A 25,798-nucleotide genomic window follows, 5' to 3' on the forward strand; every position below is an offset into this window, starting at 1 on the left:
GTATGCCAAGCCAGAAGATCCAGAAGTCAATCTGGGGACAACGTTGGAAATCAGAACTGGAAATGCGGAACTGCCTAATGTTAAATGGGAATATTAGAGGCGATATCCCTGCGAGCCATACTTGGCATCGTAACTAGAGTCCCAAAACCCAAGACTATATTTGGACAACAAGGAATCTGTAATGCAAAATCGACCAACTAACCATCCTAAAAAGAACCAGGAGTGATCATGATGTGCTAAGGTTAACATGCCACATGTTCTGTGAGCCTCCAGCAATAAGATACTCTGAGAATCTAGCCACTAACCAGGGTATGAATAGACTACGGATCAACCAGCATCAGATTGACGCCTTAAGTACTAACATCTCGTCAAATGTGGCGTCTGAGTAGTTAGATAAACTATGCTCCTCTGCTCCTACAATATAAAGTCAAAGAACATGGAAGGAAAATTATCTCTCAAACGAACAAACACTCATACAGTGCGATAGTCAGTGAAACAAAAAAGGCTCTTCACAAAGATATAAAATTCTTGAAAAAAACATTGGGCATCATTACAATCTTGGAAGCGGACCCGTTAAACCCATTCCGCAAGATTACGAGGTTCCCTCACGGGACCCGGTAAGGACGCCTGGTAAAACCAGGCGTCCTTACCGGGTCCCGCAAGGGGACCAGGGAGCTAACAACGGGCCGGTCGTAATCGGCCCGTTGTTAGCTCCCTGCACCATTTCCATTGAGCCCTATGGGGGCTCAAGTGGGAATGGGGAAGGTCCGGGCCTGGGTTCCCTGAAGGAGGAATTACAGGGCCCTCCAAATTTGGAATGGCCCGGTAATTCCCCATTCAGGGAACCCGGACCCAGACCCGGTTTTGGTGGCAGCCATGCCCTTATCAAGGGCATGGCTACTGCCAAAGCCGTAATGAGGCCCATTGTCTGCCAAGTCTTTAGATGCCATCAAAAATAGGAGACAGAAATATAGGAATTGGCTGAAGTCTTTCGTGCAAATTCGCAACCAAGAAAGAGCTGAAGAGATTGTGCGACTTATCGCGAAGCACAACACAAGACAGATTTGAACGATCATAAATCAAGGATTGTTGAATCAAAATGCAATGATGGCAAATGGTGTCACTTCTAATGCTTGGGAGATGCATTTCGCATTTTGTATTTAAAAAACCCTCTACAGTAATACTAAAATCTGAAGTAGTGAGCCATGCCGCGTGGAATGTCTGCGAGTCATTAGAGGATGTCTCACTAGCAATTCAAAATCTAAATAACTCAAGGGCTGCGGGTCCTGATGGCCTCACTAACATTATGCTAAAAGTGAACAAAAAGCTTTGGTCTCAATTTATAGAAGTGCTCTTCAGAAAGATCTCAACATTGAAAGAACTTTCTCAATCATGGTCTTCTGCAGTGGTGGTGTCCATATTCAAGAAGGGCAATCGGGACGATCCAGCCAACTATCGCTCGATTGCCCTACTTGACACCATTGGGAAGATTTTTGCGGCTTTCCTTCAAAGAAAATTGACAACATGGGCAATTAATGCTGGAATTTAAGATTGCAGCCAAACCAGATTCACAAAGGGGGTAGGCATGGAAGTAAAATAAATTTTACTGAATATATTAAAACTGGAGGCCTTAAAAGAGACAAAAAAGCTTTTACTCCCATTTGTGGACTTGCGGCAAGCTTTTGACAACACTAATCAAGACTTATTGTGGGTGAAACTAAAGAACTCGTCCTGTCCGGCAGAGCTTCTTCATCCAGTGATGGCATTACATTCAAATACAAGAATTCGAGTCCAAATTAACGAACGGGGAGATCCCACAAATGAAATGTTGCCGGAAAAAGGCATAAAACAAGAATGTCCATTAGCGCTTTACTCTTTAAACTATTCAACACTGACTTACCGACAGCCATGAAGGAAACAAAGTCATTTCCACTCAAAAGAAATGGTCAGCAGATTAGCTGGGCCATTTACACGGATGATATAGTATTGATGGACCGTACCCAGATTGGGCTGCAAAGACTTCTAAGCCATCTTCAAGATTATCTTCAGCACAACAATCTTGAAATAAATGTAAACAAGACAAAAATGGGGACCTTTGGCCCAAAGTTGGGGAATAGAGATAAAAACTTCAAATGGAAAGTTGCCATTGAATGCATTGAGACTACGCCATCCATACGATATCTAGGAGTCCTCTTTAATAAATCCATTTGTGAATGGGACTGGTCTCAAGATCTGATACGTCGAATGCGAATGTTGTCCTTACAAGGAGAAAAACTACATGCTGACTATGGGAAATTCACCCTAATACTGATTTTGATGTTCTATTCACAAAAAGTTGTCCCAACTATCACCTTTGGGAGTGAAGCTGGTTGGAATTTGAGTCAAGATATCTGGCTGTACTTAGTGGGACTTTTTTGGCGAAAAGTGTTTAAATTACCGTGCTTGCTGAAGGTGCTCGCTGTTGGCATCTGCGGACGAGATATCAGTGGTGTGCTTCACAGAGGGATGGACACATTTTTTCCTCCGCCGGGTTGCCCCCTGCAGAATGCCATGGAAGGTTCATCAGGGGAAGGCCCGGCGTGGAGGAAGTTGCAAGGGGGGGCGCTATGGCCGCCTGGTAAAAGGCAGCAACACACAGGGGAGCCCCCTGATGATGAAGATGTGAGGAGGGGCACAGGGAGAGGTATCTCGCACTGACCCAGGTGGTATTGGGGAGCTCCCGGGGCACTTCAGCCACTTATCCACCCTACCTGATCGAAAGTGGAGTGTGCCCAGAGAGCAAGAGGGCTAGCACTGATGTCTAACATCGAGGATACCGACTGAGACGGGGAGGAGTTGCCTCCCTCCCCTCCCCTCGCTCTCTGCAGTTTCTTTGCATATTCCCCCCCCCCTAATAATCCAGGACACCTCGATCAGAACATGGGAGTGACAGAGAAGCGGGTCCTAGGAGGGGGTTCTGGTACCGACCAGGGGCCTGGGAGGCGAATGTCGAAGGCCAGAGCCCAATCAATGAAGCAGACCGCAGACATGGGGGACCTGTATACCCTCCCCATCAGAAAAGGAGCAATAAAACTGTGCCAAACATGGTGGACACGGGGGATTCAGTGGGATATAGAGAGCCCTGAATGGTAAGCCAAGAGACGTCTTGCCAGCATTTTCACAATACTCCCAGTAGGAGGCGGGGTTGTATACTAATTGACCTTTTCACAATTGACATCGGGAGAATTGACCTAATTTAGAAGGTCAATTATGACATATATGCGGGGGGAAACCCCCCCCCCGCAATCCCCTACCCAATGCAAAACACCCCGCAACCGCCCACCCAATCTCCTTATATTATTTATAATCGAAAACCAACCCAATACATATATAAAATAACTAAAATAATATAAAGGTCAATTGTGCAGAAGGCCAATTAAGACCACTATAATTAGGTAAATTGTGCAAAAGGTCAATTGTAAAAGGTCAATTTGGGTAATACCGGAGGCAGCTCGAGCGAAGGAACCACTGGCATACCAGGGATCCCAAATTCAACTCTATCTGGAATTGGCAGGGAACACCCTTCTTAAAAGGAATCTGATGGGCTTGGTGGTTAAGGAACTGATTGATAGAGGAATTTGATACAAATTGACCTTCCTGTTTGGGTTGGTATTTGCATGGGAAGGAGCGCAGAAACGTATAACAACTGTGCAGGAGGGTGCAGCAGTACTTCAACTCGACTTGCAAGAGGCTGGCCTGCCGTCAACCAAGACTCGCTCAAGGCCGAGGCCTTGGGAATGGGCGACATCAGGGGAGAAGCGCAAAAGGAGGGCTTCCTTGCACAGCCCACAACACAGAAATGTTGAGAAGGTGGAGAGGGGAAGCCAATGGATACTTGAAGCAGAAACATGGCACACCCTTAACTGCACATTTAAAGTGGTGGTGGGATGTAAATGCATGAAGTTGGGCTGCAGAAGTGCAGGATAGCGCTCCATCTTGTTTCCGGTGAGGGCAATTTGGCCTGGTTAGGGTTTAGATGAAAAGGGTCAGGGGTTTGGGTGGGGGTATGGTGGAGGGGACGGCACATCCCAGAGTTGGGGGTCTGCCTGGGGAAGGAGGTCAGGGGAAGCTGAGGGGAATCTGGGAAGGCCGGAAGTTGTGGACTGGTGCCAGGGTGGGTCAGGATGGTAGGCGCAAGGGAACAGGGGGGGGACAGGAGGACATCGGCAGGAGTGGAGGACAGGAAAAGGATAGGGTAGAAAAAGGAAACAGAAGGGAGGCTGCTTGGGGTGTAGATTGGAGAGGGGGACGCACCGCCAAGATCTTTCAAGTGGGCAACATATAATATGAGTGGCTAAACTCCCACCTTCAAAAGGAGAACATTAGAGCAATGCACCAGAAAATCAGGGCCGGATATTTTGGCCATTCAGGAAACCCATATCCTACAGAGAGACCAGGTGAGGCTTCGCCTGAGGGGCTTCTCTCGGATCATCCATGTGTCTGGTCCCAACAAGACCGAAGAGTAGCCCTGGCATTCCGGGAGGGAGTACATGTCAAAATAATGGAGTCTAAAGCAGATGGAGCGGGCAGGTATATCATTGTAGTGGGAGAATACGAGGGGACAGTCTACACAGTGGCCTCAATTTATGCACCTTATGTAGCACAAGAAGCCTTCCTGCAAGACATATTTACCACACTTGAGCGGTTTGCGAAAGGACATATTATACTGATGGGAGACTTTAAGCTAGCTTGGTCGCACAAATTGGACAGGGGCACTGGAGGGACGTCTTATAAGGGGGAGTGGCTACCAAATCCCAACAGGACCAGTTTGAGGCATTAAGCCTACGTAATGTCTGGAGAGGGATATGGAGGGAAAAGGAGGGATTAATCTCCTCAAATGTGCCCGGTTCATAATCTCGAATAGATTACATGTGGGTTTTACCCCCCCGTCCACTTTTGGGGGAAGTTAGGAGTATTAAAGTAGGCCCACTCGGAATAGCAGACCATGCAGTGGTCACACTGAATGTGCAGATCTTGGGGCAACCTGTGGTTTTGGGGCTGGAGATAACCAGGGGAGTTAATGTGGGACCCATCCCTTAGGAGAGAATTGGAAGACTATATTACAAACCTCTTTTGATTTGAACAGAATCACAGACACAGGGAGGACATCGGATGGGATGCATTTAAGGCCACAATAAGGGGCGAGTTAATTGTAGCCAAAGTGATGAGAGACGGACAAATGAGGCTCCTCGGGGCGCTGATGGAGGCAGAGTTCGAGGACATTAGGAGGCAAACGGTGGGGGCCCCTACCAAGAGGGTTATGAGGGACTATAGATAGCCAGTGGGGCAGCTAAACATCCTCAGAACAAAGAAGGCAGAGAGGTTGCTGCTATCTGTCAGCCAACACTACTATGCAATTGCCAACAAGGCTGATTGGCACGGCTCATTAGGGGGCTGCGGGCTCTAAAACCATCACAGACGTTACAGATGAGCAGGGGCGTCTCCACTCCCGTACAAGCGACATCCAAGAGTGCTTTGATGTTACTATGCAGACCTATACTTGTCCAAACGCCCTGCCAATCAGCTGCACCAAGAATACTACTCATCTGCCTACAGTGAGAAATATTGGAGGAAGAGGTGCAGGGTGTTTAAGGAAGGCATGGTATCAACAGTAAGACAAACACAAGTGACTACAGTTCAAGGGTGTTTATTGAACTTCAAAAAAGAGTTTGAAAAACACCTATCTAATCCTAAATCGAAAGATGGGAGCAAGCTATGACCATCAAATAATAATGCAGTCCTAGTGGTGTCTTGTCAAAACAAAAGGGCATATACTAAAACAAATATTACCAATCCGTACCTCCAAATACAAATGGTGTGGGAAACAATGTTATGAAAAAGAAAGAAGTGTTCAGGAAATGTTATGTCAGGCTACTCAGGCCGTTGGCCTCCCTTCTCCACGTTTTCAGCACGGAACAAGGTGGCACACTCGAGCTTAGCACATTCCCTGGCTTCTTTAGCATGAGGGTGCAGTTCAAACATTAGCATCAGGGTCTTCTGTGCCCAAGTCTCTGGCTTCAAAGTCTCTTCTTTCAGAGGGCCTGATGCGACAAACAAACAATATGTTCTTTTCTTCTCAGGATTTCACACATACTCCATTTCTCATGTGAGTCACTACTCCCCTCGGATCCCCCTCAGCTGGGCTCAGATCCCCTTTAACACAATACTCGTAGTATTTTCATGTATCCAATTTCTCGGGTGATTTACGGTTCACCCCGGACCCCCCTCAGCTGGGCTCAGATCCATTTGAACACAATGTTCAATCAGTCTCCCTCTGCCATGCTCTGACCAATTTAATTCACTCTAACACAAACTTGCTCTAACCCAAAGCTTTCAATTAATCTCCCTCATTCGGGCTCGGACCAACTTTATCTACTTTGTCATCAACTTTCTTTCTTGGCAGTATCAACATCGAAGACTTTTGATTATGCACTGGATTTTGCATGACCCGTTGCAGGACCACTTCGATGCACAGTTCTTTGCCACCCTTTCACCTTTGTCAACTCTCAGTTCAATACCTTACAAAGATCTTGGAATGAGCATGCATGTTGTACCAGACCACTCTGTCAAAGGTATTTTATCTTGGCTGCAAAGTTCAATCACTCATCTGTTGTTCAGTTTTACTCGGGTTGGTTATCGCATGCGTTTTATACACTGTTTGTTTCAGTGCTCACCATACAATGTTGCTGCTTGCAACCCTGGCTTCAACACAGATCAGTCTGGTATCGGTCTCCCCGACTCATCAGCTGTGTTGATTTCACTGGTGCTGCTTTGTTGTAGGAGCTAAGGACATTACCACGGCAGCAGGCGATTCTCCCTGCCTTAATTATCGATGCAGTAGGGCCCACGGTACCTCCACCACACAATGCAGGATTCTTCAGCCTGGCTCCCTGGTCCTAAGCTTTCTATTCTCGAGGTTTCATGAAAGTAATGGTTCCTCATCGGAAAAAAGGCCAAGGGCACTTCCCTCATTGCAATCCCCTTCTGTTTTGCAGTCTTTCTCCTCGTGTTAAACTGACGTCTTGGAACTGCTATTTCCTCATGTGCTTTGCCTCGCTCAGAGTGTGCGCGCCCATGCTCTGCCTTTTATCCGTGTGGGGAAGTGTCATGGAAATCAGGTGTCCGTGATGGTCAGTAATTGCCTGACCTTGCCTAACCATTGTATTGGGACATGTCGGTATACGGGTCGGGTGTCTGTTTTTTCTCATAGAGAGTTGTCTGTGAGAAAGTGTTTGTGCTGTGTAGTAAAAAAGGGGCAGGGTTGAGTTCCTAACTATCCTACCTAGTAGGATGGTGTAAAGGTGTTACAGGGAAGGGTATACAGCGTCTCGCCCACCAGTGTCCCACTCCCCTAAGATCCCTCACCAAGGTGATCCTCCCACACTGGTCCATCCCCAGGAACTGGATCCAAAAGTGATGGCCGTGTCCTGGCCACCTGGATGACAGATACCCGGGGACTATCGGGTGAGTCACCTTCAGGTTTCTCCGAGGTGTCACCAAAGTTCTACCCCTTAACAAATCTCAGGGGCCAGGCGGCTTTACCTCAGCCTTCTATAAACCTTTGCAAGGATACTGGTCCTTAACCTTACCGGTCTCTTTAACCACTTTTGCGTGACCTGGCGTATCTCAGCATCAATGGAGGAAGCAAACATTACTCTCATCTCCAAACCCAATAAGGACTACGTGTGACTCTTACAGACCAATAGTGTTAATCAGTGTCAATGCTAAGATTTGCACCAAAATCCTCACCAAAAGACTGGAGCGCTTTCTCCCAACCCTGATTCACCCTGACCAATCAGGATTTGTACAAGGGCGCCAAACATTCGACAATATCAGACTCGTTGCCCATCTGGTGAAGAAGGTTCATAAGACCTCCACCCCAGCTGTCTTCCTCTCCCTTGACTTCGAGAAGGCCTTTGACCGAGTAGAATGGTCATTCTTGTTTACGGTGATGGACAGGATGGTACTGGGAGGTGGAGTGGAGGAAGGTATGGATAAACAGATCCATGTCCCGGAGATTCACGTTCATTAGGGGGGGCAAGCAATGTTTTGGGGTAGACGAAAAGTACAATTCTGAGTACAATTCTGGATGGTGTCACCCCCACTGGGTGTCTTGGCCATGCATGGCATGCTGGGTAAATTCGATCGGGAGGGAAAATCAGAGGGAGGATTGGGAAAGATTTTGGAGGCTCATACCCAAGTTGGCTAAAGCGTCATAATTGTAGGAATGTTGGTACAAGCTGCTATCTAGATGGCACTTCACACTGGACTGGCTCCATAAAATGCATCGAGAGTCACAAGATTGCTGGAGGGGCTGTGGGGGTACTGGCACATGGTCCCACATTTGGTGAAGATGTCCCTAAATAGACCCATTCTGGAGGGAGGTACAGGAGGCACAGGCCCTGGCATTTGGGGAGGAGGGAAGAGAGCCCCAGAGGAGGTGCTGCTGAGGTTGGACTGTGGGACCCGGGGGGGAGCTGCCCGGAGCCCGAAGGAAGGCCCATGTAGTGCTCACACTTGCAGCGATGCTACTGATAGCGCAGTGCTGGAAGGGTGCAGAAATGCCCACAGCCCAGGACTGGCTTCATAAGGTGTGGTCAATTCTAGCTTTAGAGTGGGCTTCCTATGGCTTGCCCCGTTTCGCTAATAACTGGAGGGAAGTATTGACATTTCTTAAGGATTACTACAGGATCCAGTGGTGCCCATGACGTTTGAAACTTTTGGACCTATTCTAGAATGTATGCTCACTGACCGGTTACTCGCTATAGGAGCAGCAAGTTTACCTCTAGTTGGGGGCTGGGTGTGGGAGGAGCGATGGAGGGGAGAGGAGGGCAGGTGTCAAGGGGTACAACGGTTGTTTCAATGTAACATGTGTTTAGAGTTGAAGGATCCTGTTAACTTTTTTTTTTAAAACAATCAAAAGAATTACAAAAATTAATGTTGATCCCAGGCCCCAAAGAGCCCCAAACTTTGCAGGCGATGGTGGTGCATGCCAGGCCTTCTCTACCTCGCTGACCCATCAGAGCAGATCGCCCCTTGAAACTTGAACCCTGACCAGAATCTCAGATGTCCACAGCAGGCTAGTGAGAGGGCCTCCCCTCACTGTTTGAGAGAGCCTAAAGGTTCCCACAGCCTGACCTAAATCTCCTGTACTGAAAATAAAAACTTTGCTTTTTCGGGAACCCATTCTCATATCGTCATCAAAAGTTGCGCGTACAGTGCTACTGTTTCTGGGTCACCCACCGCTTCAAAAAAGTCATCTCTGCATGTTTGTGGAACTCACAACAATTACTACGGTTCTATTAATACATTGTTTACAGCCAAATTGTACATGGTGAAAATGCTCATGTAATACTCCCAATGAATATGGTTATAACACTGACTCAGCATGTTCTTAATCTGTGATGATCAGGGTGGAAACACAACAGCCCTTAGCCCAGTACAATCGGTCTGAGAGGAGATCAGAGGAACAAATTGAAAAAAACAAAAATGGCCAACCAGCCCGATATAGGCTCGGTCCAACTTCCTGACCCTCATGTTTCCGCAGTGCACTCATAGGAATGAACCAATCCCAGCCCTCACTCCTCACAGGTGCAGTCTCTCTGGGGAAGACCCACCAAAGGTGGAAGGTAGAATAGTATGAATATAGACCACCCCAGTTTCTTGGTTTGGGTTACAGGAGCAGAAGGCTTGACTTTGGAAGCAGCTAGAGCGCGTTAGAGGAGCAGAAGCTTGAGAGACAAGAGTCTGGAGACTTGATTGCAGTGGAGAGCAGCAGGAGATGTTAACATCAAGGGTGTAGAGTGAGCAGAATGAAGTGGTGGTACCAGATGTGACGCAGGAGGTGGGCTAAATAATGATATATGTTAGTTTATTTATATAGCGCCGATACACAATGTGTTTCAAAGCGCTTCAAGGCAAGGGAGGGAACAAGGGAAAACACAATGACATTCTTACAGGCCATGAACAAGAATGTGAAATTAACTATCATACTCGGCTTGGCGACATTTCAGATAGTGCAAGAGCTAAGACATAGCTAAGGAAGGGAGGGGGAGAGTGGGAAGGAAATGGAAACAGACCGGCAACTATCGTTCTAGGCCTGCCGCCATGTTTGGTAGAGCTGGAGATTAACAAAAGGTGATGGAGAGGGGTGCAGAAAGGGAGAGGAGGAACCAAACGAGCAACTAACATACTAGGCCTGAAGACATTTCAGATAGTGAGTGGCAAGAGGCGCCCTTGATCTAAAAGTTAAGAGCCAAAGGGTGGGGATTGAGCAGAAGGTGGTGGTGTAGCAGAAGAGACTCAAGACAATGGATTAACATCAATGGTGGAGAGTGGGCAGAAGAAGGTGCTAGCAGAAGAGACTCAGGAAGAGGTGCGAATATCGGGTGGAAGAAAAGGAGTGGGCGGAGGTAGTAGCAGGAACAATCATGAAGGAAGTGGCAATATCCAAATTAGGGACAGAACAGAAGGAGGTGGCAACATCAGGAAGAGAGTGAATAGACAGGAGTAGGTAGCTGAAGACTGGGACACAGGAGATGGCACAGTACCCCAGGAGTGACACTGAACCAGTTACCTTAGGTGAGGAGGGGTCACACAGATCGAGGAGGGAAACCAGGAAGATCAAGATGTGAAGGAAGGCCAGGTCATAGACAGCAAGAAGAGGAATATGCTAGCAAGCCTGGTCAGACGTAGGCAGGATCAGAAAGTGTGAGCTGTAACGAAACTCGGAAAAAGTTTAGTCCTATCAGAGTGGCAAAGAAGAAAAATCGAAGGACTGTTCAGCGTGTCCCCAGGATACCCTCTTTAACTCTCACTGCCGACCATGTCTACTCAAAGAATTTTGTGTCCGCGCCAGTTGTGATGTACGGGACCACAGAAGGTCTGCAACTAGCTAGATGAAAGTAGAAGGTATTATTTTACTCCTATTCTAATTTCTTTTTTCTAAAAGCTGTTGAAAACCGGATTAATTTCCATGGATTCCAACATGCAAATATCCTTTTTGTCTTGGGCACCTGTAAACTCACAATGTTGGAGAAGGGGAGTGGAAGCAAACCCCTATCCCCAGAACTGTAGACTCAGACATAAGTCCCGGAGCTTGAAGGCCCAACTGCCTGCTCTTCCAGGAAAGACATTTCTTCACAAAGACCATTCTGACTGTCATTAATTCTTTTGGGGATTCCCATTTTTGCATTTCATTTGCCCCCTACTTGTGCATAGTCCCCAGATAAAAAAATACTAAACTGACAGTACTTGGGCTTGGCATACTTCTTCATCCTAGGTAACCTTAGAATTAGAATACAAAGCCTGCCTGCACCACAAAGGCAAATCCCTTTTCTTGTTAAGCAATGAAGTGCAGAAAGGCGTTTCACAGTCTTGGTTCAGTGTTGAGTCAGACCACATATTCTACATTATTGCGATCTATAGGAGTGGAAGGCATTTATTTTGATGCTTGCTCTAACTGGACTATAGCAGTGGATTTGTTGCGGGACATCTAGAATTTAACTTTACAAATATATGGGAGGCGCGCCGCCGCCCTGAGAGGGCAAAACGTTTGTATGAAAGTGTGGGCAGACAGATTTGCAAACTACGTTGTCTTTGGTTTCTCTGTGGAAGAACAGGATATGTTGAAATTTGCCATGGTTTTCCAGAGGGGAAGGCCTCATGTAAATAATTGAAGGGGTACTTCCGGTACCTGCCACCTTGGGAAACCGAGAACAGCCCTAGGAATTTAGTAGAGTACTCCTAGACATTCCTTCCGACGGCCCTCTCTGGATCAAGGCACTTTTCTGAATTAGCAAAAGCAATGTTGCTAGGTTTGTTTGGGTTGTTCAAGCATAGAAGATGCTACACTTCTGCAAATTCAATGTCAAAGGTTAAGTGTACATTTTAGAAAGGTTGCAAGTGTGCATGGTTATGTTGCCTACATCAGTACTGTATTGGCTTCCTTTTAATCTAAAATGTTTGTCTTTTTCATTTAGCAACAGTATTTTAGTCTGAGACCTGAACTACGGACAAGGGACTATGGTGACATTGCTGGACGCCTGGCACTGAGATCTCGACTGAACTGCAAGTCCTTTAAGTGGTACTTGGACAATATCTACCCAGAGATGCAAATATCTGGGCCCAATGCCAAAGTACAGCAACCTGTTTTTGTCAACAGAGGGGCAAAACGACCAAAGATACTGCAGCGTGGGAGGGTAAGCATCATGGAGTTTGCCAAATTGTATACTCTTCCCTAATGTTTGTGCAAAACGCATGGCCCTTTACACAATGTGGACAACACTTAATAAAGTAAGTTGCTTTCCCTGCATGTATCTGCAGAGCATGGTTTTCTTCTGTAAGATCATGCATTGTGAACATTTTCAGTGGGGCAAGTCTGGATGCAGGAAGAGGCTCCCTTCATCATGAGTGAGTTTGGTGAAAATTTATCTTACAATTCACAAGTCAGAGCAATGGGTAAGATTTCCCATTTTCATCCAAATCACCTATCTGTGATTCTGCAATTATCACAATATACGTATATATTCCTTGATCCAAGTGGTAGTTATGTCATGACTCTCTTATTGCAATGCTCGGTTCATGCTTCTGAACATTAAGATGATTAGCAAAGTTGCAGAGTTCAAAATAAGCAATGTTATCAGTATGTTGACTTAGAAATTTGATCAGGCCTCCAAGGTAAGGAGGACACTAAAATGGGGAGAAACAAGTGATGAATTAAAATGCTTGGTCAAATAGTTTACTGAAAGTTCCTCAAGGTAGTATGAACAATCAGAAAATACCACCAGATTAGTTTTCTAGGGATAAACAAGCAAGTCCTTTATTGCAAATTTTGCAAGTATCGGACGGCGTCCCATCTTTCCCTACTACCCAAGCCAACCACCCTAGCTCCCCTTTTTCACCTCCTCTTATGCCTGCCAGGAGGCTCAACCTCCTGCTTCTTATGAAACATCTGGCTAATTATTTTTGCTCCCTTGAGACAATGCACTAGTTTCATAGTTCATCTCAGTCTGTCATTGACCTTTAGTTCTTGACGATCATCACCTTCCAATATCAATCCAGTTCCCCTCCATCCCATCGTAGACTTCCGGTTCTGTCCTGCTTAGGCAAAAGGAATAGGTCCACCGCCCCATGACACAGCACCACTGAGAAAGAAGGCTCCCGTCTTTGGACTGGATATAACCGGCATAGTCCAAAGATGGGGGCTGGGTGGACTTCACCCAGTGCCCCTAAACATACCAGAAATGCTGAGCCCAGCACTCTCTAAAGGGCATGCCTCACCACCAGTTTTCAGAGTAAGCACTGACAAATACCAATAGTCCAGGGAATACCTGTAACCAAAGTCCACTGGGATTTAACAATCGGCATCATGTGGGAATAGACATGAACGCAGGATAAAAAAGATCCCATAATGCAATAGAACACATTTTCATCATACTCATTTCCACCTTTCCCACATCTGTGGGACAAGTAGATGTCCTATCACTTATTGTAACCCAGTGTCACAACTCAGAGATAGTGTCCCAGTTGTTGCAGATAACACCCCCCACTGTGGGGTAAGCTTTCTTCACTCTTCAAATATGAAAGTCTCCAACGTGATATGCCAAAGACTTTCCCCCCCAGAGCTCAGCCTACAGAGATCAATTATGCCTCTTAGGCCGGGGCTTGAGTGAAAAGGCAGGAGCAAAAGTCAGCAGAGCTAGAGGGACAAAGAACAAAGCAGTCGTTCAGAATATGCAGCCACAAAGTGCCGGAAAAACAGCAAACATCACCCACAAGTACCCATTCTTGCCTGCTCCGTAGAGAATTATACCAGTAACCTACCAGTATTCAAATGAAGAGACGAGGACTGGATATGGTGAAGGAAGTGCACCAGTATAACAGGAAATCAAGGTTTTACACAGCCAAGCGTCCTAAAGAAAATACCCAAAGTAATCCAATGGTAAAGTAGCAAAGCGTCCCAAAAAGGTGTACAATGTATTCCAGAATTAACACAGCATAGCGTCCCAAAAGGTGTCCAAGGTAATCCAACGTTGTACAGCAAGGCGTCCCAAAAAGGTGTCCAAAGTAATCCAAGGTAAAGAAAAAACAACATGTGCAAAAAGTGTTCACCCAAAATATTTAAAGAAAATAAGCAATGACCAGGAAAACGAGCGTTCACCTCATGCTAGTTCTCTTGAAAGTATTGCTCGAGTTATCCAAGCGTCACAGCCTATGGAATCAGGAGTTGCAGGTCGAGGTGAGTAAGCCAAGTTTGTATATTTCGAGGGAAGCAGTCGAGGGAGGCAGGCGTCGGGAGACAAAATAGGACAAGACAATGACAAGGTCTGGATTCAAGCGCTAGGTGTTAGGTTTAAACAGAAGTCAGGAAAGCAAATGCTTGTAACAGTTTAGGAGCACCTGATGTTTGCATCAACAGTATTTAAATACGGTCTTCATAGGAGGACACGGCAGCGTAGTATGTGTGTGTCACGTGACTACAATAGCGGGAATGATGGGAATCGTAGTCTCAAAAGGCACCATGTGCCGGATAGCGTTCAAACAAACGCCACGGCAGCCGCCAATTGCGGTTAGGCATTCCCAGATGCCGACAGTCAGAAAACCGGGACGTGACACCCAGGGAGGCATCACTGCTGACAGTAGCATTTAATTACATAGTTTTCAGCTCGCCTGGGCCATTCCAGAAGAGGAAAAAGAACAAGGTCTTCAGTATCAAACTGAAGACATGACAAAGGAACACTTCCTACTGATCTCACATCAGTCAATAGTATCTATTAAATCAATAATCGATTTCAAAGAATATTATATTTATCAGAATAAAAATACTATTTACTATGATTCTTCTCATTCCAAAAAAAACAGTCAATCAAAAATATATTCACAATTATCATTTGTTTTACAATAATGTCACAAATTCACATTTTTAGTTATAAAATATACACCAAAATAAATACATTATATGATTATTGATCTCTACAATTCATATAACCAAGTCATATTCGACAACATTCCATTAAATGTTCATCAATTTTGATGGGTGCCAATATCTTATTTTACACTTGATACGTGTTTCGGGCTAATGTCAGCCCTTCTTCAGATGAAGATATCGATACTCTTTCTTATTATTCCTAAAGAAGGAAGATTAGAATGCTATTAGACTCATTCTTGCTGTTACCTTTACAATCACATATTTTATTCATAGCACTCGCGCTATACTAACCTTTCCAGAATTGATAATATGCCTGGAAGGCACTCAAATATGTTAGGACTTGATCAGTATGTTCGCCTCTTGTTGTAATTATGCTGTCTCTCTTCTTAATAGTCCTGTCTGCAAAGATGAAAGGCTCATTTCAGAGATCTCTTCATGATACTACAAAATAACACAATTTTTTGATCGCGAGAGGGACCCGTTGCTAAAAAAAGCGCTGAGTCCCACTCCGCAATCACCTAGTTTAAGGATACTTAAATAGTAATTTACAATCTCTTACCAGACCGTCTCCAGTCTTCCTGTCTACTCTTCAGATTTTACAACACTGAAATGTGGAAATCTCGATTCTGTAAAAGAAGCATGGGTAAATATTCACTCGTTAATACGTGATGTTACCCTTTCCTGGGTTTCACAGATTAAATATATCTTTGAAGAGGACTTGTTATAAATAGTCATACCTGTTTTGGCTCCTCACTTAGGATAATTTCCTTGATCTCAGTTGTGCGTAGTTTGTAACCAACACCAGAATATATACATCAATCCCTTCACGAATACGGCGTGTAGCAATTTCATGTATATCTCACGCAATTCCGTATCTGTGGGAGCACATATATAAGTTTTACCCCCTTTGTTTATTCTGCAATATGATATAAGATGCACATAATCCATTCCAAACTCATTTAAACTCCTTCGACCTCATTTTCGTGGTGTCTGCGTTCTCTTCCGTAACCTCACAGGCTCCGTGTCTCCTAACCAGCTGGCGCTGTGTCGGACTGTTGCATAGCAACTCGCTGCGACTAATCGACTGTTATAAAGTCTAGAATACCTTCCTTTCTCCGTTCCTTTCCTGTTCTGCCCGCCATCTTAGGTGTATATTTACTCGCTATTTTGTCTGTTCTTCGGGCCAGTTAATGCATAATTACATATGTTTCATTTCATATACTCTACGTTTAGACAATGCAAGTTATATAAAAAACAAGACATTTCTCAGATTGTAATCAGTTAACATACAATTACAATGCTTCAATTAGAGTGTTTACGAACACAACATTTTGTTACATACGAAATTGTACTACCTAAGTGTTCGATCTGCCAACAGTCATTCAAATGACAGATTTTTACTCAGCATCTGAGTCCCTTCCTTAGATATAAATGTCATAATTCTCCTAGGGCGTGTATTCACTGTGTTTAGAGAGTTAACATTTACTTCTATCCAATTCTATTATCTTAATACATCAATGTGTGCACTGTCATGTAGAACAAGGCCCATGTATATATTATTCCGTACCCTGAATGTGTAATGTCCATTGTCACCTTATTACTTTCATCATAAAAAGCAACTCAAATCCCATTCCATGTTCATCCCACGGGGATGCATACTGCCCAATTTTTCAATCCAATGAATTTCCCTCTGTTGAAGTTTTTTTGTCAAATTCCCCCTCTTCTTGGTATGGTCACATGTTCCAGAATCACAAACTAAATTTGTGCAATAGTGTGATTTTGTTCTTTGAAGTGTTGGGCAACCAGTGATTTTACTGACTGTTGTCTTATGTTCGATTTGTGTTCACACCATCTTGTTTTTTGCCTTTAGTCCCGTCTGTCCAACATAATATATGCCACAAGGACATTTGATCCCGTATATAACATTTGCGGTATCACAAGTAGATGTATGCCGTAGCAATATCTTGTTTCCTCTTCGTGGATGGTTAATGAAGTTGCCTTTTATTACATTATTGCAATAATTGCAATTGTTGCATGGAAGAGTTCCCTTAAATGTCATTTTGCCTTTATTTTTCTCATGACCAAAGTCGGATTTCATAAGATGATCTCGAATGGAAGGACTCTTTCCATAAGCAAATAATGGTGGCTTAGGGAATAAAGCTGTTAGCGTGGGATCCACCTCTAGTAGTTTCCAGTGTTTTTAAATAATGTTTCTTATGCTGTTGCTCTGCTGGGAATAGGTGGTAACATATACCAATTCTGATTCAGTTTTTTTTTATCTTGGACTTCATAGCCTCAGTTCTTGATGTTTCCTTTACTTTCACCACGTGTCTAGACGCAGATTCTTCGCTGTAACCTCTTTCCAGGAATTTTTTTGTCAATTCAAGGGCCTTCTTGTCATATTCTTTCTCTTTGCATATGATCCTTCTATACCTCAGAAATTGACTGAGGGGAATACTTGCCATTGTGGTTCTGGGATGAAAACTTGATGCCAGAGGTAAACTGTTTCTGTCTGTTGTTTTAGTGAAGACGGTTATCTCTAATTTCCCAGATTCACAATAAATCAGTACATCTAGAAATTCTATTGAGGTTTTAATATATTTATGGGTAAACTTTATTCTAGGTGTCATTGAATCCATGAATACAAAAAAATCTTTTAGTTCCTCTTCTGTTCCACTCCATACGCCAAATAGGTCATCTATATATCTTACTAAGCATTTGAGTTTGTTCTTCCACTTCTGGTTCTGTAAAACATGAGCCTCCTCCAGGTATGTCATGTAGGTGTTGGCGTAACTTGTGGCCATTGCGGCTCCCATAGATGTCCCAGATATTTGCACAAAGTAACGCTTTTCGAACATAAAGTAATTATTGTTCAGTACTATTGTCAGCAACTTCAATATAAATAATCAATCACTTCTCACTACTTCTTGTGCTTGGAGTAGAAGCCATTCCATTGCTTCGAGACCGGTTTGTTGGTTAATATTAGTATAAAGGCGTGCAACGTCCATTGTGAACATGATGGCTTTATCTTCTTCAAACCTAATTTATTCTAATTTCTTTAGAAAGTGATTTGTATCTTTAATCTATGTAGTTGCTTTCTGCGTCAGTGGTTGGATCACCTTATCAACAAACTGAGTTAATGGTTCCAACAAACTGTTCTTTGCTGCAATGATCGGACGGCCTGGGGGATTTTTTAAGTCCTTGTGAATCTTTGGTAGGATATAGATCACTGGCATTATTGGATGTGTGTTAAGAAGGAACATTTTCGTCATAAATGAAATGTCACCTGCTTCTGCCTCTTCTACTGTCTTCTTGATTATTTCCCGTACTTTTTCTGTGGGGTCCACAAACACTTCTAGGTAGGTATCTTGATCATTCAGTTGTCACTCTACCTCCATACGGTGTCAGTATAAAGGATGACGAGAGCTCCTACCTTATCGGCAGGTTTAAGGATAATGTCAAGATTCTGCCATAGCTTCTCCAAAACTTGTTTCTCCCTATTCGTGAGGTTTGCACGTCTTCTATCTTGGAATTTAACTTTCTGGAAATCTTTCAATACAGTTTTTTTAAATGCATCTAAAACCATATTCTGCACAGGTGGATTGAAATTACTCTCTGGTCTTATTTCAAGATTTTATGACATTGGTGAACTCTCTTGGAGATCTAAGGAGTCAAACAAGAGTTTCAGTCTCATTGTTCAAGTCAATTTGAACAAATCTATCTTTTCTTTAAGCAAAGTGCTGTTATAGGTGGGAACAAAGGATATTCCTTTCTGTAGCATTTTTCTTTTAAAATTTGTAATTTTGTAGTTAGAGATGTTCACTACTAGGTTTTCTTCTGTTGTAGATTTGCTTTTCTCAATGGATTTTTTTCTTTTTCCCTCTTCGGCATGGATTCGGTGTAAAAAAAAGAGTATGATGGCACTGTTGTATCAGAATGTTGTTTGGACGTAGTTGATTGCTGTTTGCTTCTCAGAGTGTCCCTTTTCTCTCCTTGTTTGTTCCCTTGTGTAGTTTCAGGTTGTTCTGTCTTGCCACTCGACACATATGATGATGGAGGTGTTTGGTTAAGTTCTTTTCTATTTTTGTTCCACTCTGGCCTCGCTCCTGTGCTGTTATCTTTTTGTCGATAATATTCTTTCCACGTATATACAATATCCAACTTATAGTCAAGTTCCAGAAGAGGACCTAACAGATGAAATGCGCAATCTTTGGTGAAATCATTTTCAGTTTTTTCACCATAGTGATGTGCAAGAAGTTGAGGCCCAGCACATTATATGACTAGACCTTAATCATCGCCCCGGCTTATTAAAGTTTCCAAGATATAACCCCTCATAAATTTGGCAGGTAACCCTCGTTTCCTCGCATGGCCAAATCAGCACATATTTCTTAGTCTGGTCCCTTTCCATGTGATCCCATCCACCTGATTACTGCCAGGTGCAGCAGCACTTAGCTTGTAGCTAATGGCCTGTCACTTGGTAGGCTTTACATCCATCCTCTTGCCCACTTCCTCCCTATTCTCCCCCCCCCGACCCTCTACTTTCCCTGTGGCAAGCTAGCCATCTATCTGTAATCATATGCCCGAGTTAAATATAACCGTGAAACACCTGAGGACAGAAAGCAACAATACTTCAAAAACATGGGCATTTACTTTCCCTGGAATTTCCAAGATTTATCACCGGAGCAGAAGCATATCCAAAGGTGTAAGCTATTGCCAGAACTAGCAAGTTCAGGTGCCCATGCTACACCAGGGACCCAGCAAACACTCCTGAATAATCTGATGCATATATCTGTGAATTAGCCATCTCATGCATACCAGTGGCCACCACCTCTCACCCCCCTACGCTTGTTCTACTGCATTTGCCACTCGCATTTTGATTCATCTTTTTGTTGCCCAATTTCCCAGCCCCCTCCTCAATGATTTCTTCTGTTAGACCCTGCAGGCACTGCCCCTCGTCAACTGAAGACACAACCGCCTCTGTCATCTAGGCAGAGCTGTAAGTCAGTTAGGAAAACGCGCCAATACAGGAACCTTAGGTTTGGAAGGGGCTTTAGTGATCACATGCACATGTTTCTCTTCTTGTCCAATGTGTTAATTAGTAGAGGTCCTGGAATAGCTACGCTAAGCTGTCTAGTAAATTGATAGTGTCGGGGTAAGACTTTAATTGGACTACTCACCTTATCCAGCCTGTATGCTTAGTCACGCTGTAACGTCAAGCCTTGATCACTCAAGTCCTAAACATGTATAATGATATTGTCACTGTTGTCTCCTTTGAGGAAATCGATCTTGGCGATCTCCCTGTGAGAGCAGTGCTCTGAATCGTCACACTTCTTACAAAACAGACATTATCCTGAAGTGATTTAAGACTGGAGCTTAGTGTGAGCACTTATTTTCAGAAACTGTGATACCGTTATTGTTCTCATCAGTCTGCTCCCCCAGCTCCTCAATTTCCCTTTTGCTGTCACTTATGGTTTTGGCCATGGTCCTTACTTTCTCTTTGATGATGCATTTGAAATTCTCTTCAAGAGACGTGGCTGGGAAGTCAAACAACTTCTTTGTATGTAAATCACCAGCTTGATGCTTGACAAGATCAGCCATCATCTCTGCTCTGCGATGCTTGGTCCTTCGATCAACATACCCCTGATGGGTCCCTGGGCTTCACCTATTCCAGTGATTGTATACGCAGGGCCTTCTAACTTTGTTGTTCTTCACATAACTAATACTTGTCTGCTGGCCTCTGGGGCATCATTTTGTCATTGTGAGGAGGAGCTCGATGGATGGGCTTGTCTATCGACAGTGCCACCACTTAAACTCTGCGCATGTGCCCTAGTCAGAGTATTGTAATTCCTTGGATGCAAATGTGTTTGTGACCACCCTTTATGTCACAGAGATCTTCACTGGATATCTCAAGTATATTCCTGTCCCTGTACCTAGAAGAGATCCTGTCTACACAAATCTCTCTACTCCTGCGTGGCTCCCCTACACACGACTCCTCCAGAGCCAGGTACCCCTCTTTTCATGTGCGTTCATTCTGTCTGTTTTCTTTCATGAGAAACATCTGCAGTTTTTGTTTGTGCTAACTTTGGTACTGCCCTTTCATTTATGGACAGACCCCAGCGGGTGTTGGTGGTGTTCACAGGGCCTGTACACGTCCATCACACAGTTCTGATGATCTCCAAGTCGAGGGCACCACTGCTTTGACATGCGCTGGGAGATCAGCTGTTTGGGCCTCAGTTCTGTAACCTCCCTTTTTCAAGAGAGGTGCAATTGTGTACAAATCTATCAATCCGTTTATGTAACGCAAACAATTTTCCAAAGGCAAAAGCACAGGTAAAATCTCACATATCCTGCCTCTGATGAACATATTTCAGATTTATAATGAGTCTTTGTAACATGTTATTTATTATCCTCACACTGTTTGTTAAATGTGGTAGAAATAATAACACTACACAGTATAGAGTAGACCGGAACCCCCTTATAAAATCTTCCCTTGGCTAGAACATTTTGAAAAGCCAGATTGTAAAGGGGCAGAGTTAAAAAAGGTTTCATAGGTCTGTAGATTGGAATGTAGAGCTCAGCAGCAGTTGTCCTATTAATAGCTCTCTTTCTGGTGGAATTGCAGTCCTATTGTTGTAACGCCATATGTTAAAGGGAACTGTCATGATTCAATTTATTTTTGAAACATTGAAGTAGTTACCAATGGCACCTCTAGCAGATTTGTAAAATAAAAATCAAATGGCCCCAGAAATGAGCCCTACAGTGTGGTGATGGGGGGGCTTCTATTTTTCCTACATCTTTGGATGTCATCATGGCCCCTCGGAAAAAGGTATCAGTAATGGACTCAACTGATCCCTACAGGATACTTTCTCCAACAAGAGGTAATGGCTGGTCTTACAACGTATCACTGTTAGAGTTGACTTTGGAAAAGTTTTTAACAATATATCGCAATGATCCAGTTATGAATTGATTCACAAATTGTACGCGTATAATGCTCATTTGCTATTATATATTTACCCACTGCGCCCTGTAATTTCTTCCTTCTATCCTTCAATTTTCTTATCTTGTTTCTATTTTTCTTTCTTTCCTTATCAATATTTCTTGCTCAGTAATTCTCAATTTAGTATGGTTTTTCTCATATATAGAAATGTCACCCATAGAATGCACTCATTCAATATTGTAAAAATGGACATTAACATTTTAAAATGGCGCACTTTCAAATAAAATACATATGCCAAGATAAGAAACCGACCAAATCAAATAAAATGGATTACGTCACCAAAACATTACAATTATAAACCAAAGCATTATGATTGGTTTTCCTGCTCTTTGTCTTATCCCTACCACTTTCTCTAAATAATGCTGCAACGCCCACATGCTGGGTTATCACTAGCCATCAATTAATAAAAAAGAAAGCAGCCTGACATTGCCTATATTCCCGGTTTCTGCGGAAGGTTTCCCTTTGTCCTTAAAGCACTATATGCGGGACAGAAACCCACGTAATACAAGAGTGTCTGGGACTCGTTAGGGTAGAATGGACAGTAACAGTCTATCCTCTTTTTCTTTGCCCCGCCTTCCCACCACATGTTCAATATGCAATACATTCAATCCAATTGGGCTTCTATAAACGCATTGCCTCTGCTTAATGCTCCACCCCAAATACAGTGGAAGCAGAACCCCTTTGGCTTGCTTAAACTAGCATGAAATCGGTTGCTATATCTAGCCACTTCTGATTCCTCTCTTATCTTGGGTGCTTAACCTGTTGAATGGCTCTGCACTAGGAAACTCATTTCTGCCCTTTCTCAGCCTTGGGGCTCACACGGCCAGCTGGCTACTCAAGACGTGAAGTGGTTATAGATCTATATTTAAAGCCAAGTGACCATCAGACTTATGCTGCAGTCCTGAAGGATATAACCTCTGTGGGTTGCCATTTTAGGTGTTTCCTAAACCTAAACAAACCCCAAGAGGCCAATGTCATACTTATCAACTGTTTCCTCATGTGCGCTTACCCTTTTAAAGCAGTTGAAAAAATGGCACTTAAATAATCACACTCTGCTATGAGTTACACCCTCCACAAGGACATTTGTTTTAAAGCACTGGGGGCTCCTACTACTGCAACTGAGGATTTGGCAGAATTTGTTTTCAAGCGTATTGTCTTCATAAATAAATGACCCATCAAATCCACGTTGCCTGCATATGAAAATAACAGACTACACGTTTCTATTAAAGGAACAGCTGATGTAATACTTTCCAAAGTCTTTAAATCTCTCCATGGTCTTGCTCCCCCTTATCTCTCCTCCCTCCTCTCTTTCTACACTCCTTCCCGCTCCCTTCGCTCTGCTGACCACTTCCTACTCACTGTTCCTCCATCCCCTTGTGCCGCCTCCCGTTTCCGCTCCTTCCAGCTCCTATCCCCCCTGCATTGGAACTCCTTACCTCTCTCTATCCACTCTATTCCTACCTTTTCCTCATTCCGCACATCCCTGAAATCTCTCCTTCTCCATTCCCCACCATGAAACCCTTCCCCCTTCTTGCTCCCCCTCCCTCCTTTTTTCGCTTCACCTTGATCATCTCCGTCACCCTACCCCCTCTGCCCCATTCTCACCTTTTTACCCCATCCTATTCCCCCCTCCTTCCCCTCCCCACCCCTCTCTCCCTTTCAGTTATACCTCACTACTTTCCCTCTTCCCTTCAGTTTAATTGCTCTACTTACTGTTTTGTTGGACTGATTCTTAATTGTAAATTGCTTCTACTGTTATACTGTTATAATGAAGATTGCCAAAGCGCATAGCGCAGGAAGTATTGATTCTATTAAAGACACAGAGGCGAGCATTATGCTTATTCTTTAATTCTGCTTAACAGCTTTTTAAATCTTCATATTTTTTATGATATATAGTTTCCCTCTTTTTTTAAAAGGTGCCCAACTGGCACAGAAAATAAAGAAACAACAAAATAAACTTGAAACGAAACAGAAGTGTTTCAGAAGACAGAAAACAGAAGAGAACTACATCTCCCATGAGTCTCTGGCTCTCTGGTAGTCCTAGCCTCAATCCTGTCCTCCAATGAGGTGTCCTCCTCTGGTATAAGTGTCCCTCTGACTAGGTGCCTTCCTCTTCTTTTGCCTGTCTTCGAACCTCTTAACCTTAACAAAAGTCTAGTAACAGTCTCATAATTGAACTGGCTGTCTTCTCTATGCTGTGCGATTCTTAGATCCTCCCTGCTGATCTGCTAGCTGGTTATTCTCGAGGATTCTTCTGGTCCGCCCCTAAATGAAAAGAGACCACAAGTGTAAGGGGGTGGGAATTCGCCGCAAATCACATGATAGTTATACATTCCGCACCAATGACTACTGATATAATGCTTAAAACAGCTAAATTCCTGTACAGGTCTCTCCTGTCAAATTGTGTACATTATTGCTTACAATCGAATTCCTCTTGAAAGGGATAATGCTCGCCTTTAATAGAATCAAGACTTCCTGCGCTATGCGCTTTGGCAATCTTCATTCTATGACAAGACCGTAAGCGAGCATTATGCTTGTTCAAAGCTTTGTTTCACTGCTGCTGCAATGTTCGGTACTGGTTTAAAATAGAAAGTTCTGAAAACTGAATCACTGGACCAGTCTGCTGCCTTCATGATCTCCTGCAGTGGAACTCCTGCTGCAAAGGCTCGAGAAGCCATGGCTCCTCTGGTCGAGTGAGCCCCAAATACAGAAATATCTATGCCTGCCATGTCCATTACTTCTTTGCCCATCTTGCGATAGTAGCTGGGCAACTGCCTTATACGGTTTTCTGTGCGCTATTAGGAGCTGAGTTACATTTCTAGGCCTTATGTCCGCTGTCGCTGCCTCACATGCTTTTATGCATTGCTGTCATGATCCGTACCCCCGCGCATCTGGATCAAGCCCATCAGCCCCGGGAGCAGGCATCCAGACATTTACAAAAACCCCAGCAGCCCCAGATAGGGGCTGTCTGGGTTCAGTCCTGGCGCCATAGGCACCAGGCTCATAATAAAAATCAGTCCTGGCGCCATAGGCGCCAGGCTCATAGACATTACTTACCTCATGCAGACCATGCTGCAAATAAATCCAAGCCAACGTGAGGCCTGGATGGGACTATTTTACTACAGGGACTATTTTTTACTCGGGTGTGGTCCTGTGGAACTTCTTTCCTGGGACTACTTTGGAGGCTATTTAAACCACGCCCTAACAGCAGCACATGCTTCGTGTTATTCTGCATCCAGCAGCGTGACTCTCACCATGCCTGCAGCCAGCATCCAGTCTTCTGCCACGCCCCCCTCAAATCCGGAGCTCCTAGAATAAAGAGGAAGAAAAGGATAAGGTTAGAAAACGAACTTATTTCAAATTCCTCACCTGATTCCGGATCCATTTCATCTCCCAACCTGGAAAGTACATCAGTCCTGCACGCGTCGCTTCGCCAGCTCCAGCACGGCGCCATACTCACCAGTTCTCACAGCATCTTTCGATCCGGCACTGTCCATCATTTCTTCGCCGTACTCCGGCACCTAGGGGCACAAGAATAACAAGGTGAGCCAAGGGAATCAACAAATACCTCTTACCACCATAGACTTACCTGATTTACCACCGGCGTTATTATTCTCCATATCTTCATATGCCGCATCTGTAAAGAGGGAGAAAAACAACACGTTAACGCATGCAATAGTTACCAGACAGCGTTGGGTAACACACTCTTACCTGAACGCCAGCAGCAGCTACGAGACCTTCTTCTCACAAACTCAGTTGCAACTTAAGGAAGGAAGGGGACAAGAGTGAACATCGGGCACATTGAACTCTTTGAACTTGATACTTACCAATCC

The 25,798-nt window shown here is 44.1% G+C and overlaps 1 protein-coding gene across 6 annotated transcripts in view; it reads left to right on the forward strand.

Annotated features, from left to right (window-relative positions):
* Window positions 1-25,798, forward strand: part of GALNT11 (polypeptide N-acetylgalactosaminyltransferase 11) — a 982,259-nt gene that overhangs the window by 564,926 nt on the left and 391,535 nt on the right. For all 6 annotated transcript variants that reach the window (XM_069647915.1, XM_069647913.1, XM_069647912.1 and 3 more), the window contains one exon: window positions 12,021-12,239. In XM_069647915.1, coding sequence (XP_069504016.1) covers window positions 12,021-12,239 — 219 coding nt within the window. The remainder of the gene's footprint in view (window positions 1-12,020; window positions 12,240-25,798) is intronic.

Source organism: Ambystoma mexicanum, chromosome 2q (genome assembly GCF_040938575.1).
Source record: "Ambystoma mexicanum isolate Mex_15411 chromosome 2q, UKY_AmexF1_1, whole genome shotgun sequence".
Taxonomy (NCBI): domain Eukaryota; kingdom Metazoa; phylum Chordata; class Amphibia; order Caudata; family Ambystomatidae; genus Ambystoma; species Ambystoma mexicanum.